An 18591-nucleotide genomic window follows, 5' to 3' on the forward strand; every position below is an offset into this window, starting at 1 on the left:
GCATAAAATGTTATAATTTTCAACATCTTTTTTTTATTGATCCCTTTTGTGATATTAGCTATTTTCTATAATTAGCTTACTAATATTCATATTAGACAAATGGAATTAGACTTATCATATACAAAGGATCGGATAGAATATAACTCGTTTTAAAATGTTAGGTTCTATAAAGATATCAATCATATAATTTATATTTTAATAAACAGTTAAAATATGACAAAATATTGTTAACAAATATACAATAAAACAATATTAGTTTATAATATTTCTTCAGAAAGTTATCCACATAATCGGATTTAAGAACGCCTACATGTGAATTAAAAAAAAACATATTCTCACCTTTATGTTTTAATGTATAGGTAATGTTCAGTGGCGTCGGAACCGTGTGGGCTGTGTGGGCTTGAGCCCACCCATGAATTTTGATGGGGTCAGCCACGAGACCACTGGCTGCCTATCTAAAAAAAAACGAGCCCACCCATCAAAAATTTGGTTCCGACGCCACTGGTAATGTTATAACTACCTCAATGGCATTTTTTATAATTACAAAATTTTATATGAAGCCTTCCGTAATTGGAAGAGGCGTAAGTTTGCTCGAATCAAGGCCATCATTCTGTGTATAACTTTTCTTGGACTTTGGGTCGCTATCAGCATTTTCCAAAAATTTGAAACTATTTTGTGGTGCTTTTTCATCTTTAATCAAATCTAATCGGGGTTGCAATACACCACGACCGAAGAAGAAACGATACGGTGATCGAACTTTTGGCTGTAATAAAGATAATAATTATTATTAATAATAAAAATAATATTTTATAAATATATGAAAATATGCATTTTTGGCATAAATAGACTAATTTATATTCCTGTAAGAGCGCAAAAAATAATAAAAGATGTTATAATTAAATGTATGATATCATCAGTGATTATTCGAATGAAAAATTTTACAAACTATATTTACCTTTTCTGATGGTGCACTGAAAAAGCATTTGCACAATGCTGATTGTCTGAACGCTTTTCTGAAGTTTTCATTTGTTAGGCCATAAATAATGGGATTAAGAGCAGCGTTTAGAAAAACTAAGTAGTGCGATGAAAACCAAAGAATTTGAAACGATGCATCCACCTGCGGAGATGAAATATGCCGTAGGAAATCATTTATAAAAATTGCAAACATCCCCATGTGCTTAATTGCGTTAAATGTTATTTACCTGATTCATTTGAGAGTCACTTTTTAATTTTTGGCTTCTATAAAATACGAGAGCTGTAAAAGGAAAATGGCAAATCACAAAAACTATGACCACAATGAACAACATCTTTGCCACGCGGGTTTTATGCCTCACGGTTATAGGATGCTCTCTTCGAAGTACCATCGATTCATAGCGATCTAACTGAAATTTATATTAATAATAGAAATTCAGCATTTTTTCAGATTTTATTTAACTTATTTTCTATTATAAAAAGACAGTTTTGTGCAAAAATCATTTTAATATTAGAATAAAAAAAATTATGCATCAAAACTCAGGTTTGGGTATACGAACTAAGCAATAATATCTTAAAAATATTATTCGAATCTATGAGAGTTTAAATTGCCCAAAATTATAAAAATCACAAAAATTAAAACATACCAGCTTATTCAAAAAATTATTTTATTTAAAATCAATATGTGAATAGGATACTATTCCAGAACAAACTGAAGTACCAGAAATGAAATATTTTGTGTTAAACACAGGGCTAATTATTATTTATATAGTTTATATATATATATATATATATATATATATATATATAAAGCAAAAGTGAAACTAGTGGGGCGCATGGCATCGTGTCTTAAGGCAAATTGCTGGAACTTCCCGTACCGTAATTAAACATTCGAGATATGAAAATACTCAATAATTGTTTTGAATAATTTTAAATAGATTATTTATTATAAATGCATACTGTATACTTATAAGTGCTTTCTAAATTAGGCGACGAGCGTATTCATCAAACAATTGTGTATATGTTTATAATAAATTTGTTTATTTTTTTTAAATTTGATTTTTTTTTTTGATAGGTTAGAATTGTTTTCAAAATTTTGAAATTTTTTTGGAATTTAAAAAAAAAGTTTTTTTCTAAATTTTTTGATAATTTGGAAATTTTTGCAAATATTCGATTTTATTTTAAAATTTCGAAATATTTTCAAATTTTTGTAAGAAATCGATTTTTTTTTTAATTTTGATATTTTTGAAATTTATCAAAATTTAGTTTTTTTTTGAAAATGATGGAAAATTTCGAAAATTTGAATTTTTTGATACTTTGAATTTTTTTTAAATTGTTTATAATTTCTAATTTTTCTGTAAATGCTTTTTTGCACACCGTCTACTCAAGCAAAATGTTGTTTGAATTAATTTAATCGGCTGATCCGTTCTTTCAAAAACTGCATGACCATTTTCACACCCTCCACTTGCGCTCCATTCATCCGAAACGGACAAATTGCCTTCTGCAAAAACGCCTCGCGATTGATGAATGGTTTTTCAATCATACAAATCGGTTTTCCATACTGTCGAAAATGTCGAGAACATTTGTTTGGACCATATACATAAATTATAAAATTAAAAATTTTATTTTAAATTTATATATTACTTTGGTTTAATGTAATTTATTATATACCTTAAGAAAAATAGCCACGTAACAGATGAGCATGACGCCTAATGGTAGCCAAACAAGAGCTGCAATGATAACATGCCAATATATGGGAAGAAACGTGCGGTCTTCTTTGCAATATGTTTCTAACACGTTCTTCCATTGTCGCTCCTGAAATATAAAACATAATTTAAAATTGATAATAAAACGTTTATTATTAATTCTTAATCTTTGTATGCAGCGACCCAAAAGATCGATCGTCTACTGCAATGCTTGCTTATAAGATTGGGTAAGAAAATAATACACATTGTTATAGACTTTTAGTAAATAATAAAATTTAGTAAGCAAATGTCAACTATTTATATAAAAGTTATATCAATATTACTAACTTTATAAATCCTAAATACTGCAAGCGGCGTAGCCACTAAAAAGCCAATCAGCCAAGTAGCTGCCATAACATATCTCACACCCCGTTTAGTCAGGCGTGTTTCTTGAGGTAAAACTATAGCCGTCAATCGATCATAACTTACAGCACAAAGATTGAGAACTCCTGATATAAGCAAAGTTGCTGAAAAAACAATTGTTTCAATTTTTACTCATTTTAAAAATTATACATTCCATTGGGTAATACAAGATTGGTATATAAGGGAGCGTACATTAACCACGTGATCGATTTTTTAAGGATTTTTAGACCCCCTTACCCTTGGTGATACGGATTGATATTCAAAACTACCCCCCCTCCCAACCAAACATTACGTGTAATTTTAGTTACGAGAAAAAAATGTAAAATTTTTGATTTTTTTGAAAATGTGAAAAATGAAACATATTTAAATTGAAAATAGATCCCTAGATAGAATAGAAAAGACATTCAAATATTGTTGTTAAAAAATTTCTAACTTTACTTGTTTTTGAGTTATTAGCAGTGGTTCTTTTTACCCACGAACTTTTAAGCTCCGCTCTCCCCTAATGTTTTTTTTTCGAATATATATTCATGTTTTGCCAGAAGCGAAATTATAAAATATTTTTCAACCGAAAAACAATAAGATTGTCATTCGAAAGTGACAAATGAGTACAAGTCTTTGAGGTCCCCTACGGGAAAAGCGCGGCTCGCTCTTGAAAATATTTAATATCTTTCGATGTCACAAAGTCTCCAACAAATTGTAAAAAGAATTTTGTTGCAGAGAAAAAAAGAAAAAATATGTGTTTTTTTTTGGATCGATTCAAGTTGGGGTAAAGCTGAGTAAAACCTTTGTAAATATTTAAGGGTTGTTATTGTTAAGAAAATTGCAAAAACAAAAACAAAAATTTTAATCATTACAAAGTTCACTACAATATGAGTGTAATAAAAAAAAAAATAATACTGATCCGATCAGCACATCCGGAGATAATTAATTTACCGCAGATGATGTTCATAGAAATTAAGCAAAAAATCTATATTTCAATCGAAAATATTTACGTAAAAAAATTTTTTCAGCAAAATCCTGAAATACGTGTCAAATGATTTTATGTATAATATCTGTGAAAAAAATTTCAGACGATTCTAAAATGTGACATTTTATTTTTTCGAAAATCCGTACGATTTGTAGAAGAATGACCCTTATATGAAACAAGACGTTATGAATGAAAAAAATTCCTGATACAAAACTCCAAAGACGGGTTTAAATAGCATCTCATAATAATATATTCAACTTTTACATATTCAATTTCACGAAAAAGTATGAAACCAAAATTATGATCACGAACAAACAAGTTATAATTTTTTTAGATAAATATAAGATATAATATAACATCATAGGTAAAAGAAAAGTTTAACATATAATCGAATAATAAAGTTCTTACTAAAAGTCCGCAACTCTGATATAAAAAATAATATTTATTCTAAAAAAACCTGTTTTAAAAATTTTATTGTATCTTTAAATAGTATTTATATTATTTTAAAATCATATTTAAAGTATTTGGCATAAAGCTTCCGTCTCATCCCGAATTAGCATAACTGTAAAAATTGCCGTCTCGGTTTTGACTCGAAAAGATATGGTCACCTTTATAAGAAAAATATATCATCATAATTAGTTGAATAATAATGAATTTAAAAGGAACAACAATAACATTTCAAATTTGGCGCGCAACGGCCAAACCTGACCGAATTGCACAAATGAAAGCAACGTCACATCACATCAAATAAACAAAATGTGCGTAATTTTGCATTTAACCTTAAAAGTGTTAGTTATACAATTTTCCTCTTAGAAGACAATAACGTTTTGTGCAAGTGCTCAATAGACCATAATGATAGTGCTCAGAAGACAACAGTGATTTGTGCTTATGAGATTTTTTATTAAAATAGTGTTTCGTGTTTTGTTAAATAAAGTGTTGAAATAAGGTGAGTTTTTTTGGCATTTATTAGGTTACCATTGCTATTGCTAATTTAAGTTCTTTTTTTGGAACTTACGTTATGTGCCGTCAATTTAGTTTCGATAATTAATATTAGATCTTAAGAGTTTCTTGGTTTTCCTCTGTTTAGTGCAATCATCACCAAGTAAGTATCCGGTTTAATTAAAAAAAGCATATTTCGTAAATTTTCTACTTTAACCCCTTAACTTGGCCAGGCCAAACAGCATAGCCCGCGTAAGACAATCGGGCCGCAAACAAATATTACGCTTTACGGTAATCGCACCTATTACAAAATATTTATTTATACAAAACTATAGAAAAGAAAAATATTCTTATTTTGTTATAAACTGTACACTGTTTGACAAAATAGTCTGGAACGCCGCGCCAGCTTGTACAACTTTAGCTCAACATTATCGAATCTAACTTGTAAGTTAAGGAGTTATTTATTATTGTAATCTTCGATGAGAGTGATACATTGATACCAATCATCTTTCCGGCTCGCCCGTGGGCTAGCGTAAGCGGTTAAGAGCGACGGGACCTGAATCAGAGGTCCCGGGTTCGATACCCACTTCGTGCAGCCTGTTGTCAGGCAGCAGTGACAACGATTTTCACTTGGAAATATAGATAGTAATGTTTACAATTAAAAACAGCCCTCACCCGGCATTGCTGCACCAATAAAATACTCGCCCTATTACAGAAATTATATACAGCTTATAGGACGTTCTGATTGCTGTTCAAAAATAATTTAAAAAAAAATCATCTTTCCAACCATTTTTATTAACTTCCCGTAGGGCAAGTTATAGTAATCGCAAAAAAATGGGAAATAAATTTTTTTATATATCTTTACGTTTCAAAGGTTTCTGAATATTTTGGCATCTCTAGGTCTAGCGGTTCTGAGATCTAATGAAAAAAGTAAAAAAAAAGGCATTTGGCGGTCTAAAATGATCATTAGATATATTCCGATCAAATTATCAGATATTTTATAGAGATTTTAATAATAAGTATAAATTTTGTTTACATTCCTATGGGTTCCGTACCAATGTTCATCCGTTAGACGGCGACGCGACGCTTACGCGCTTTGATATTTTGTCTCCATGCAGGTAAAGCAGTACGATTGCTTTGAAAAAAAGTTCAGAATTTCCAAAATATGTCAAAATAAAGAAAACATTTTTTTTTTCAAAAAAAAAAAAATTATTTCAAAAAAGTAATTTTTTGTCGAATTTATAGTTTCTCAAAAATTTAATTTTTTTGAAGTAAATTTTTTTGAAAAATGTCAATCGTTTTCCAATTTTTTTGAAAAATAATTTTTGGTACGGGAAGTTCCAGCAATTTGCCCTAAGGCACGATGCCATGCGCCCCACTAGTTTCATTTAAGTTAAAATATTGCAAAAAAAACTAGTGGCTATTGTATCAATATTTAATACATGCGTTTAGTGTTTGTTTCGCCATTTATGCAATTCAGCATAATAATCAACAAGAGAACACTTTCCGCTGGGCTTGTCTCCCTGAGGGGACGACTTAAGATTGGCATATCACTTGGCTGCCTCTTCTAAGGCACTCAGCAGCTTGTATACACAATGACTCAGATCGCATTGAAGCGTCGAATAGAATAACGTCCCGCGGCCCGCGGGCTTTATGGAGCCCTTTAAATATTTTTCTGTGACCCGCCAAGCATTGCAAAGTAAAATTTTATTTATTTTATCAACTTTCTTATGTGTGTGTGTGTAGTATGTTTGTATGCATGGATACATTTTTTGGGCGCTCAGGACAACCGATTTAAATTATTCAAAAAAAAAAATCGAAAGTTTTTGAGACAACAGAGTATCCGAATTCGTCATGCGCATAAAACAGTGACCATTTGCTTTTAAATTTTCAAGTGTTTTTTTTTCAAAAAAAAGAAATATACTCTAAAATATCAAGATGTTTGGAAGTTTTTGAGACTAATTGTAAGACCAGTGATGAATTTACAGTAGGGGAAGGGGCTAGTGCCCAGGGCGGCAAATTTTGTAGGGCTTCATTGGTTGGAAATTCAGAAAAAAATGTAATATAATTAGCGAATTCTTTTTAATAACATCTGTTATTTCAAGAAATATAAATTAAAACTTTGTATTTTATAATTTTGCAAATATAAAAGAATACTATCAAATTAGTTTAATTGTATCAAATTTATTTCTATGAATATTCAAAAAGATATTTGATTTTTTTATTTTTGCAAATTTATAAATTTATGTAGTTTTTCTGAAAAAAAAAAATGAAAACAAACCTCAATTGACCAATGACAGGGCAGCAAACAGTTTAAGTGATAAAACGGATTTTTTGTCAGTGCCAGTGGAAATAATAACATTTAAACTGTTTGTTTAATTTTTGGTTTGTGCCACAACCTAGTCAATGCGATTTCCAATCGACATCTTTTAAAAAAAACTTATAGGCCATGTTAGTAATTGTACAATTGTATTAATTAATATTTAATTTAATTAATTCTAATTCGTGTTCTGAATGTAAAATGCATACACGTGAACGGTCATTAGTACAAAACAGAACGCAAGGAGCATCTACTAAAAGTACCGATTCAAAACTTTAATTGACGAATATATTCGTCATGTGCTGGATTTGGACGACTGTACGCGCTGTTCGATGTGAGCGCCACAGTTAACTGGTGGAATAAATTCTGAGAATGATACAATAATTTGGTATTTTTGGTAAACGCGCTTTCCGGAACCCTCGAAAAATACCAAATTATTGTATCATTCTCAGAATTTTTTCCACCAGTTAACTGTAGCGCTCACATCGAACAGCGCGCACAGTATAATATATGTGTATAATATATATAATATATGTGTGTATAAATCATACCATCGATGAATCCTTCAAACTTGCAACCAAACGCTCCTAGCATATAATTCTGAAAAAAGTCGTGCATAAGAAGCATGACCGGCGATACCAGCAACGTTAGAAGATCAGCAAAAGCCATATTGGCAATCATCATATTAGTTGGCGTCCGTAATGGTTTAAAGCGAAACATCGCATGAAGAAGGGCAAAATTTCCTAAAATCCCACCTGAAAAATTATACATCAATAATTTTAAGCTGAAACTCACTAAAACAACATTTATTATTGTCTCGCTAAACTCCTTAACTTAAAATAAGGCCAGAAGCAAATATTACGCATTTCGGGCATGGCCCGGTATGGCGAACGCAAGTATTATAAAATATTTATTCATACGAAACCATAAAACACAAAATTATTTTTATTTTTGTGTCAAATCGTACACTATGAGGGAAAATAGTCACAAACGCCGCGCCAACTCGAACAACTTTGACCCGACATTTTCGAATCTAAATCGTAAGTTAACGAGTTAACTATTCAAATATAACGAAACCGAAGGTTTAGAGTTCGATTTTCACCAATTTGAAAATATACCTGGAAATATGTTGCAACATAAAAACAGCCCTTCTACGGCAACGTTGGTTGGATGGTTCAAATAAAAATATATCATCAATATTAGAAAAATTCTACTAATAAAGATATAAGAAATATATGACTACTATAATTCTAATAATAAGAGCTACGTAGTTACGAAGTATCCTGGAAACAGCCCATAAAGTCTGATTCCTGTTTTAAAACAAATATTGCGTTCACACTTTAATTTTAGTATCACTCAGAGTTAAACTCATTGCCTAAATGGGATATTTTCAATAGGATATATTGTTGATCTATATTTTCAAGTAAAAATTGATATTATTAGTGCATGATATCAGATTTGTCAAGTTAGTTAAGTTAGTTTTGATTTGTTTAATACAGGTTCTGATCTAAAAATTAATCTCGGTGAAAACATCGGTGGATGCTTCTATTTATTGCAAAATTCATCATTCATACCATTTTTTCATATTATCGTGTTTAGGACAGTGGTGAATGAATGCAAGCAAAATAAGAAAAAATATTAGAAACAAAATCACGAATTTTAACTCTTTTAACAAGCAATACTGATTCATTTCATTGTTTTTCGTAGCAAAACTCTTGCAATTTTACTCTACTTCTATAGAAGTTGCATATTGTAATTAATATGGAATATTATTTTGACATGAAAGGCTTAACTATGATTTGCATTGATTTTTATGAAAGATGTTCTGTCCGATGTACATTTTCCAACAAAGTACATTCTATAAACTTAGTTTTACTGTATACTCGTATGTTTGAATTGTAACTGTTCCAAAAATTATTTCAAAATTCTTCTTGTTTCTCGATATAAAATGAATTTTACAGAAATTCCACGTTTAATGTTATATAACGTCTTCTTATTGTAAAACAAAAAACGATTGTGATCATCCCGCTCATTATGCCCATACTACAATTACAAATAATTTAAATCAATATATTATATGTTTGTATTAAGTAATAACAAAAATTGAATTTTATTATTATGATTTTCTTGCAGGTATATCAGAAAACTACCTACGATTACTGGCAAGAACGCTAGTGTTTTAGCAGCTATCTCCCAGCTCGGGGAAACGATCCAAAGCTCATTCGGAAAATCGTGTTGGCCGTAGTAGGCATCCTGGACAAGGTAAAAATCTATTAGTGTTATCTTGTTTTTGAGTCTAGACTATATGCACTATATTAAATGTGGCGTTATCATAAATTGATAAGATGAAACGCGTTTTTTAATTGAGGTGCCTATTTTATTTGTTTGGGTGGGGTATTTTTTGTATACATCTTTTAGCATAATTATCACATCATCGTTTATGCGTGTTGTGCAAATTTAGATCAGACTGAATTTTGTACATTGTAGTAACATTAAATGTGAATTATATATTATTTTTTCCACCATTCGATACACATATTTTTCAAATTTATACAAAAACAATTAGAATTTAATATTTTTAACATCACAATTCGTTATGCATTTAAACCAAAATTGCAAATAAAAGAATTTGTGCGCTACAAGTGCATTTATTTTAATATTATTTATAGATCATATAAAACTTATTAAAGATACAAAGACTTTTTAATAGGTTATACCTTTAAAAATAACATACCAAAATTTTAAATCGATATCTTAAATAGTTTCTGAGTCACAGCCATTTAAAGAATATATATATATATATATATATATATATATATATATATATATATATAGTTCTCCGTAAAATAAACTATCGATTTTTTGATCGGATCAAAAATCGAATTTTGGCAGTCCAAAAACGACTAAAATTTTGGGTAAAATTCGACTTTTTTTTAAAAAAAAACACCGTCATTTTGCCAATTTTTTTTTTCTTTATCATAGTGTATTTTACAGACAATATTATCTAGTTTAACGAATTTTTTTTTTAAATTTCATCCACGTAGAAGGCCGGAATCACTGCAGCAGTGAAGGGCCTTTTTATTGTCGCGCCGTTGGAGATCGATGATAACTTGAAAAAATATTTATTTTTTTTCTTCGAAAATTTTACTATGTATTCTTAAAACATGTATAAAAATATTCCTAAAATTTTGAAATCATTGATAAAGTAGTTTTTTTAATATAAATTTCCAAAAATCACCTTTTTTTAGGCGGTTACACTAGTTGTGCCCCTTAAGTTATATTGAAACAATATTCTAATCGTTGTTCCATATTTAAAATCGAATTGGTTACCAATTTAGATATTGATCATAATCGTGTATGTATTCAAGCTAAATTGGAGAATTAGTTACGTCGATAATGATGGTCAGAGTTAAACATAATTTCTTGAGCAAATAGAAGGAGTATAATTTTTATTTTTTAACTTACGTCTACGATGTTCTCATTCCACTCATATTTAATTGGATGGTATTGATTATTTGCGTCCAATTCCATGTGAAACCAGTGATCGGATTCATGTTTTGTGCAATTTGTGGCTTGAAATTCATTTGAATCCAGACTTGAATTTCCTAAGGATATATCGTCCCAGGAACAGTTCCAGATTACGTCGGAACTTGTTCCAAAGTCGAACGCAATTTGTGTAATACACATTTGTGTTTGAACTAAAATTAATATTTCATACGATTATTTACTTCTGTATTTATTTTCTCCTTGTTATTAAAAATTAATTGATGTTATTAATTAATTTTATATTTTTTGTCTACGCAAACATAAGAAGAAATCGCAGGCGGCAATAGAATTTAAATGAAATGCGGAAACTGAAATATCAAATTTAGTATATTTTGATTTCATATTGAACTTACAAAAAGAAATGACACATACATTCTACTTTTGTCAAATTCATGATAATTTTGTATGTATGTTAGCGTGTTCAGGTCTGTTTTCTCTGGTCTTCCGTTTTCAATAAATAAAAATCTGTTCCATTTATATTAATTTAAATTAGATAAAAATATTGAGAGTATGAAAAAGTATCATTTGAGTTATGAAAGAATAAAAGAAAAAATTAAGTAAAATGATAAAAATTTATGTTTGCCATTAATATTTGGACGACAAACGCTTTTTACAAAAAACTTATGTGTGTGTTTACAAGAAATGTGAACATATATGTTTAAACAAATCCTAATCGGACCATCGGGCCGAACTGAGTGAAGACATCCGACAACCTTATATTTTTTTTTTAAATTTGAATATTTTTGAAAATTATAATAAAGTTTGAAACTGGATTAATTTTTATTCAATTTTTTCAAATTTTAAAATTGCTAAACCTGCCTTTCTCAAAAATTAATGATTTTTTCACACTACCAAAACGTTTTTTCAATTCATTCTAAGCGGATCAAAAACCTCCTTTTTTCTCAATAAAATATTTATTTAATTCATTCTTTATAAAAAACTTTCTACATTCTCGATTTATAAAAACAATTCACAATATATTCTTTTCTGTAGGATTACATTTATATATTTTTAATTTAAAATTTTAGATTAGTATAAGATTTCATACAATGTTAAAATTGAAACGATGATTAGACAATTTTTTTTGTTCTTGTTGCCATGATAATTTTTTAAAATTGAAGTTGTTTTGTAAAATTGTTCACGTATTTTTTTTGACAAACTGTAATTGAGAACTAAATAAATTAAAAAAAATCACTATAGATATTATATTATAGTTTTACTTTTTTCATTTCACAGAAATATTCCTCTTTATTATTTTTAATAATAATTTATCGCTTAACTAATTTTCATTAACTTGTGATAATAACTTACATGTAGTTTATAAAATATATTTAAATGTTTCGTTCACGTTTTATATGAGCGTCGCATGAAATTTGTGTTAATCATCTTTTGGTACATCTAACTATTAATTGCACATTATTTTAAATATTATAATATATATATATATATATATATATATATATATATTACATGAGTGTGTGTAAATTTCAGGGACTCACCCACAATCAGTCAAAATAATATTTCGGACAATGTTAATCAATAAAGCTCCTGAATTGTACTGATAAAAAGCTTGAGCTTCAAAATCATCGCTATCATATTAATTTAATGCATTCCTTTTATCGCATTTTATTGCTCCAGCAACGATAATTCATAAAGTGCTTTCTAAGAGTCGAATTGGAGAAAATCATATCAGTATGGCTCAATTTAACAAAACCCTTTATAACTAGTTTTATTGCTTCTTAACCTCAACCTTGTGCAATATGATAATTTCAATTGTAATTTTTTAGTAACGAGGACTCGGTCGGGGGGGATGGTCCCTTTTTTATCAGCAATAATTGTGTTTATTTGCCAGTTATCAGGGGAAAAAGTAAATATGGTAATTTTAGCATTGGACTACGTGTAAATACTGAAATACTGACCTTAAATCATTTCAAGAGAATGTCACAACCGTCCACACCCAAGGGGCGGTTGTGACAGATATAAAGATAGGCTAAAAACAACACCAGAATAACTTTTGATCAGTGGCGACTTTTATTGTCAGAAATTTGTGACACAACACATCAAAATCATTTAAACAAGGCTTATAATATAACATAAATTTTTAAACAATGTTAATAAGAAATCATGTAAAACCTTGATTGTACATGTAACAATCGTATCCACAAAATATGTCGCAACCACCGTACCCAACACACACTTTTGGAGTCAAATTATAGTAATGATCAAATTATCCTCGCAAAAACTAATTGCAGGTAATTAACTGCTAACAACTTATAGCAAAATAACTCACAAAGTTATCCGCATACAAGTAACAGTTATTATTAAAAAATATCGAACGGAAAAACTTACTTTTGACTCTTATTTTTGACTTTAAAAGCATTGCAGTCTACAGGTCATTTTATCGTTGAGCCCCTACTGAAAGCAATAATGGTAACTTGTTCAAACAAACATACTTTGTCTTCCTCAGTTTGGAGCCTATCTCAAAATCAGTATAGTTTAGCTGTTATGACTACTGTCACTACCGTACCCTAACACAACCGTATCCAGTCTCCCATATACTATTTGCAGTTTTACAATTTCTGCATCTTTAAATTTTGGAGGTTTGCGCTGTTGCACGTAAAAAACACAAGTTTATATTTATATTCTGAATAGTTATTTATATTCTAAATATGAGAAGAAAAATTTTGCAAGTATATTAAATAACAACGCTGTAATTTGATATTAAATAACTGATATAAATATACTACCGAGTTCACTTACTTCATTTTTTATAAAAACTGTAGTATTAGATTCATCATCAAAGTTCAAGTTTTGTGATTTTTATTTGTCTTTGAATTTTATTACTTTGATCAGAAAGTAAATTTGTTATTTTTTGCAGAAAGATTAAGAAATTATATTGTATATAATGACAACCTGAAATTTTAAGATTTTAATATACTATATCTCAGTAAACTGTTTTTGTTGATGAATAAAATTTCTGTATTGTTTATACCCAATACAAATATAGCATATGTGCCATTTGATACTTCTCATCATAATACTTTATCATTATATATGAAAACTAGTTGAAATGATAGGTTTTATAAACAAAAATTATATTTGTAATAAGGACTTACAAAGCCTTTGTTAAAATCGACATTGAAAACTGAATACGCCCTGTAACACACTATTTACGCCGGTAAATACAATATAAGCTTATCTAATAGAATGCATACATTTTTATATACATAATAAAACAAGCTTTTAACTAAGCTGATTTTTAAAAATAAATTTACTACGTATTAAACGATAGGATAACAAATGGTTTACTACATTTATTAACTCTACGAAGGAGAAGTTTGTTTTCGCCTCATAAGTCATTATTAATCGTTTGAAACAAAATTTGTTAAAAGTAGGTGTGTGTGCATGTGAGCGGATTCTTTTACTTTTCGTCCACGTTTTCTCAAAAATGGCTATGCAAATTTCAAAAATTTGAAGGCCATTCGATACAACTTGATAGGGATTCACGCTGATAGTTTTGCACGACGATCATCTATGCCGTTTGTTCATAATTAACTAACAGTAGGAGGCAAAATATTTCATCCATGTTTTAGACAAGAATTCTAATTCGAATGTCAAAATTGTGAATGGCATTTTGCCTTGAGGCATGTTGATAAACTTTCCGATACTTATACATAATCAACTTAATCAATAAGAATTAAGAATCGGGTATTTAAATTAAAAAAATTAAATGATCAACTCTTTATTAAATTAAAAAAAAAAATGTTCAACTCTTTATTACAAAAATAAAATTTTCGCTTTCACTAGAAAATAATAATAATGCGATTACAGATTGATGTTTTTCAAACATATGTACTTTAATATTAATTAATATCTATAATTATAATATCATATAAATTGTTGTATTAATAAATTAATTTGTTCAATCGATTTTATTTCATAAATTTCGCTTTCTAAAAATGTATTTTATTTAAGCATGGACGCCAACTGTAATACTACGAAACACTAAACCTACATTGCTTCGCATAGATTCTGATTAGAATCGCCAAAACCCGCGGCGCAATTCCAAACTTATAAGAAAATGTTTTAATTCAACCGCTCATCGTAGGCTTATATTGTAGTATGTTATTTCAGACAACGAAATCTATCGTCGTACAAGCTTTATCAAAATCGTCGTCGGCGTTTTCTCAATTGGAATAAGTGCAGTTTCAATAAGTGACAAATGGAGCATGGCATTAAGGCAAATTGCTAGAACTTCCCGTACTGTAATTTATTTTTTTTAAAAGCTTTATTTTGTTGTGAATTTTCAGTAATCGCAAAAATTTCTGAGATATCTGAACATTTTGTCATACCCTAGAAAAAATGGATGTGCGTATGTGTGTGTGTGTACGTGCGCAGATAATTTTTGTCAAAGATTTCGGGAATACGGATCAACCAATTTGAATAATTCAAAAAAACATTCGATTCCTATTAATAAGGAGGCGTGCTGATTGGTTTTTGGACAAGGCAGGTCCAGTCGTTTCGAAGATACGTGGCAAAGGGTATTAAAAATGGTAACTCAGTCGGCAAATTCGCTATTATAAAAACAGATTAGTTATTCGAAATCCTTTATCCAAATCGCTACCAATCGGCCTTGGTAATTCTTCAGCCTAGATGGCCTGTGGCTGTTTCGTTGGGAGTGACTTTTGGGTTCTTTTGGTTCTTGGTGATTTTTTTCCGATCCAGTGTCCTCTTATCCAGGTCTAATGTGGTTTTCTCCCAGCCCAGTGACCTCTTCTTCCATCTTCTGCTTCATCAGGAGTTTTCTCCAGTCCGTTGGATTCCTCCAGAAGTATTTGAACAAAGGATTAGTTTAATCGCTACTTCAGGTAGTTTTGTTATCGTTTTTGAGCCTTTGTTTTATAGGTTGTACAATATCCATATTTGCCTGTACATGTAGATTAGTCTACCGTCTTCTGTGGTATAATACAAATGCAACACACCTCTGTGAAAGTATGGCCAATGACCATATTTACTGTTTGCCTAACACCACTCTAACAGAAATATGCTTTGCTATTACTCCATCCACCTCCATTGTCACAATTGCGGCCGCAGGATCTCTAACTTAAAGCTCTTGTCAATGGTTCATGTACCATTCGATGTTCTTATTCAAGCACTTAATTGAACATATGTATTGTTCAGTGTCTTGATTGCGCACGCTTTCTGCTGTTTACTAGAGTCTCTTTCTAGTCCATTCTGGTTTTCTTCTACCTTGGTTGTTCCTCTGGTTTGCAATAGTTTTTCTATTGCATTTCTCTGCATTTTGTAAATCGATGAGATTGCTTCCGACCAGCTTAGTCTTTGTTCAGTGCCATCCTGTTGCGGTCCAGTGCCTTCCACCCCTGATCTAGTGCCATCCTCTCGCGGTCCAGTGCCGCCTTAAGGTAGTCCTCCCGTGCAGCATTACAATCGTTCAGTGTAGCCTTGCTCTCATCGAGCGTAGCTCTGTCCTCATCAACTACTGCCTTCTCCTTATGGATTGCTGCTTTGTCCTGACTCAGTTCTGTATAGTCCTTCAACCAAAAATTATTTTACGGGATTAGTTTATCTGCTTCTTCAAGTAGATTTTGCAAATAGATGATTCTTCAAGGTATAGTACAAATGCGTCAACTCAGTAAAAGTACGGTCAATGATCATGTCTTCTGTTTGCATATCATTTGGCGCCACTCTAACATAAACATCCTTTACCATTAATCAATTCACCTCCATCGTTATAATTAATTATGGCCGTAAGGGGCTCCATTTTGAAGCTTTCCCGTCTCCAGCTTTTTATAGACATTGTTTTGTGTACCAATCGGTATACTTTTCTTTAGTCACTAGTGATGCCTTGATTGCGCAAATGGAAGTATCTACGTTCAGCATAGCCTCAAACGCTAAGCTCTCTATTAAATTAAAACTATTCTTAAAGAAACATATTTATAAGTTCAACAAAAATCCCAATGTTTTCAAAAAATTCGGTATTAATACTTTTTCTACTTCATATTCGAACTTTGGTTTCTGTCATTTGATTTTCGCCTAGTTTATTTAAAGTAATTTTTTGGCGGATTTAAACCATAATAAATACTAAAAATTGATTTTATGGCAAATCAAACACGCGCTGTGAGTGTCTAGTGATCTTATACTTAGTTTCAGTGTGATTAATCAGTGTTTTTGTGTAAATAATTTTTGACAAATCACTGTGCTAACTTTACACAACTTAGAGAAGTGTCACCCTGCGGGGGACACTATGGACAAATTTTCTATTACGGAAACATATAACGTGCTTTACGACAATTCACTAACATGTTCTGAATATGTCAATGAACAATTGCGTCTAAAGGAAACAGAACTTTCGTCTGCTAATAAGCATATTTCAACATCAAATACCAATATGGACGTCGATCTAATGCAAGTAGCCAATATTGAAAAAGCTATTCAATGCAATTCACAAGACCCTGCAGTGACTGCTTCAAAACTGGTATGTAGTCAAAATCAAAATATGCCCAAACAATTAACTAAAGTTCAAACATACAATACGGAAAATATTTGTACAACTAATCCGAGACAATCGTGGCAACTTGTTACAACAAAAAAAATTGTACAAAGTAAGAAGCGTAAATTATCTGATGATACTAATAGCACTCCGGTTACTCTGTCAAATAGATTCGAACCGGTAAATAACATAAATCAGTTACCAAGCACTATTATCAATACTACCAATAATAATGATTTCTCAACAACCAACCAGAGACCTCCACCGATTTTTATTTACGGCGTCGACAATTATAAAGATATGATGGATGAAATCAACACTATTATTGATCTCGAACAATACACTTTTCGCTTCTTAAATAATAATGTAACTAAATTAATGTGTCAGAATTCTGATGTTTTTAGAAAACTAACTAAACATTTGCGTGCAACAAATGTTATTCATCATACTTATCAACTAAAAGAGGAAAGGGCGTATCGTGTTGTAATCAGGTATTTACATCATACCACAGACATTGCAGAAATCAAGAATGAGTTCGTGAAGATAGGTCATGAAGTAAGAAATGTTACAAATATACTACACAGAGAAACTAGGAAGCCACTAAATTTATTTTACCTTGATCTTGAACCCGCAAAAAATAACAAAGACATATACAGCGTAACAAAGATTCTTAACAACATAATTCGTATAGAACCGCCACACTATAATAAATCCGTTGTGCAATGCAAAAGATGCCAACAATTCGGTCACACTCAACGTTACTGCAATAAGCCGTTTACTTGTTCCCGTTGTGGTAACAATCATACTGCATCAGACTGCAAGAAACCTGAAAATGTATTAAATTTTTGTACAAATTGCGACGGAGATCATGCAGCTAGTTATCGTGGATGCCCAGCATATAAGAAGGTATATAATCAAATATTTCCAAAAATGAATCATAATACACCACAAACGTTTATAAACCAAAAATCCAACAACAGACATACGGTTAATCCAACTATTACCACTAACCCGAATCTAAATCCAAATCAGATCGCTAATCAAGGTCACCCTCGAACATATGCACAGGCGTTAAATAACAACGTTAATCCAGAGTCTGCTTCAGGCATATCTGCAAGCTTCGCTCAGTTCATGCACGAATTCAAACAGATGTTTAATCAATTAATTCATCAAAATGGTGTGGTTTTAAACCTGCTAACAACTTTATTAAATAAAATTAATCCGTAAT

General features: G+C 30.5%; 1 protein-coding gene across 1 annotated transcript; it reads right to left on the reverse strand.

Moving 5' to 3' along the window:
* Window positions 1-550: 550 nt before the first annotated feature.
* LOC113375427 (substance-K receptor-like) lies at window positions 551-16153 on the reverse strand. Its single transcript, XM_026615366.1, has 9 exons — window positions 16009-16153; window positions 10772-11004; window positions 9457-9559; window positions 7858-8061; window positions 3006-3184; window positions 2644-2787; window positions 1203-1382; window positions 956-1117; window positions 551-763 (listed from the first exon to the last, which is right to left on the reverse strand). The coding sequence occupies exons 1-9, from the start codon at window positions 16151-16153 to the stop codon at window positions 551-553; spliced, it is 1563 nt and encodes a 520-aa protein (XP_026471151.1).
* Between the last annotated feature and the right edge of the window lie 2438 nt (window positions 16154-18591).

This window comes from Ctenocephalides felis, unplaced genomic scaffold (assembly GCF_003426905.1).
Source record: "Ctenocephalides felis isolate EL2017-DRISC unplaced genomic scaffold, ASM342690v1 CF-g0.4_SCAFFOLD_01886, whole genome shotgun sequence".
Taxonomy (NCBI): Eukaryota; Metazoa; Arthropoda; class Insecta; order Siphonaptera; family Pulicidae; genus Ctenocephalides; species Ctenocephalides felis.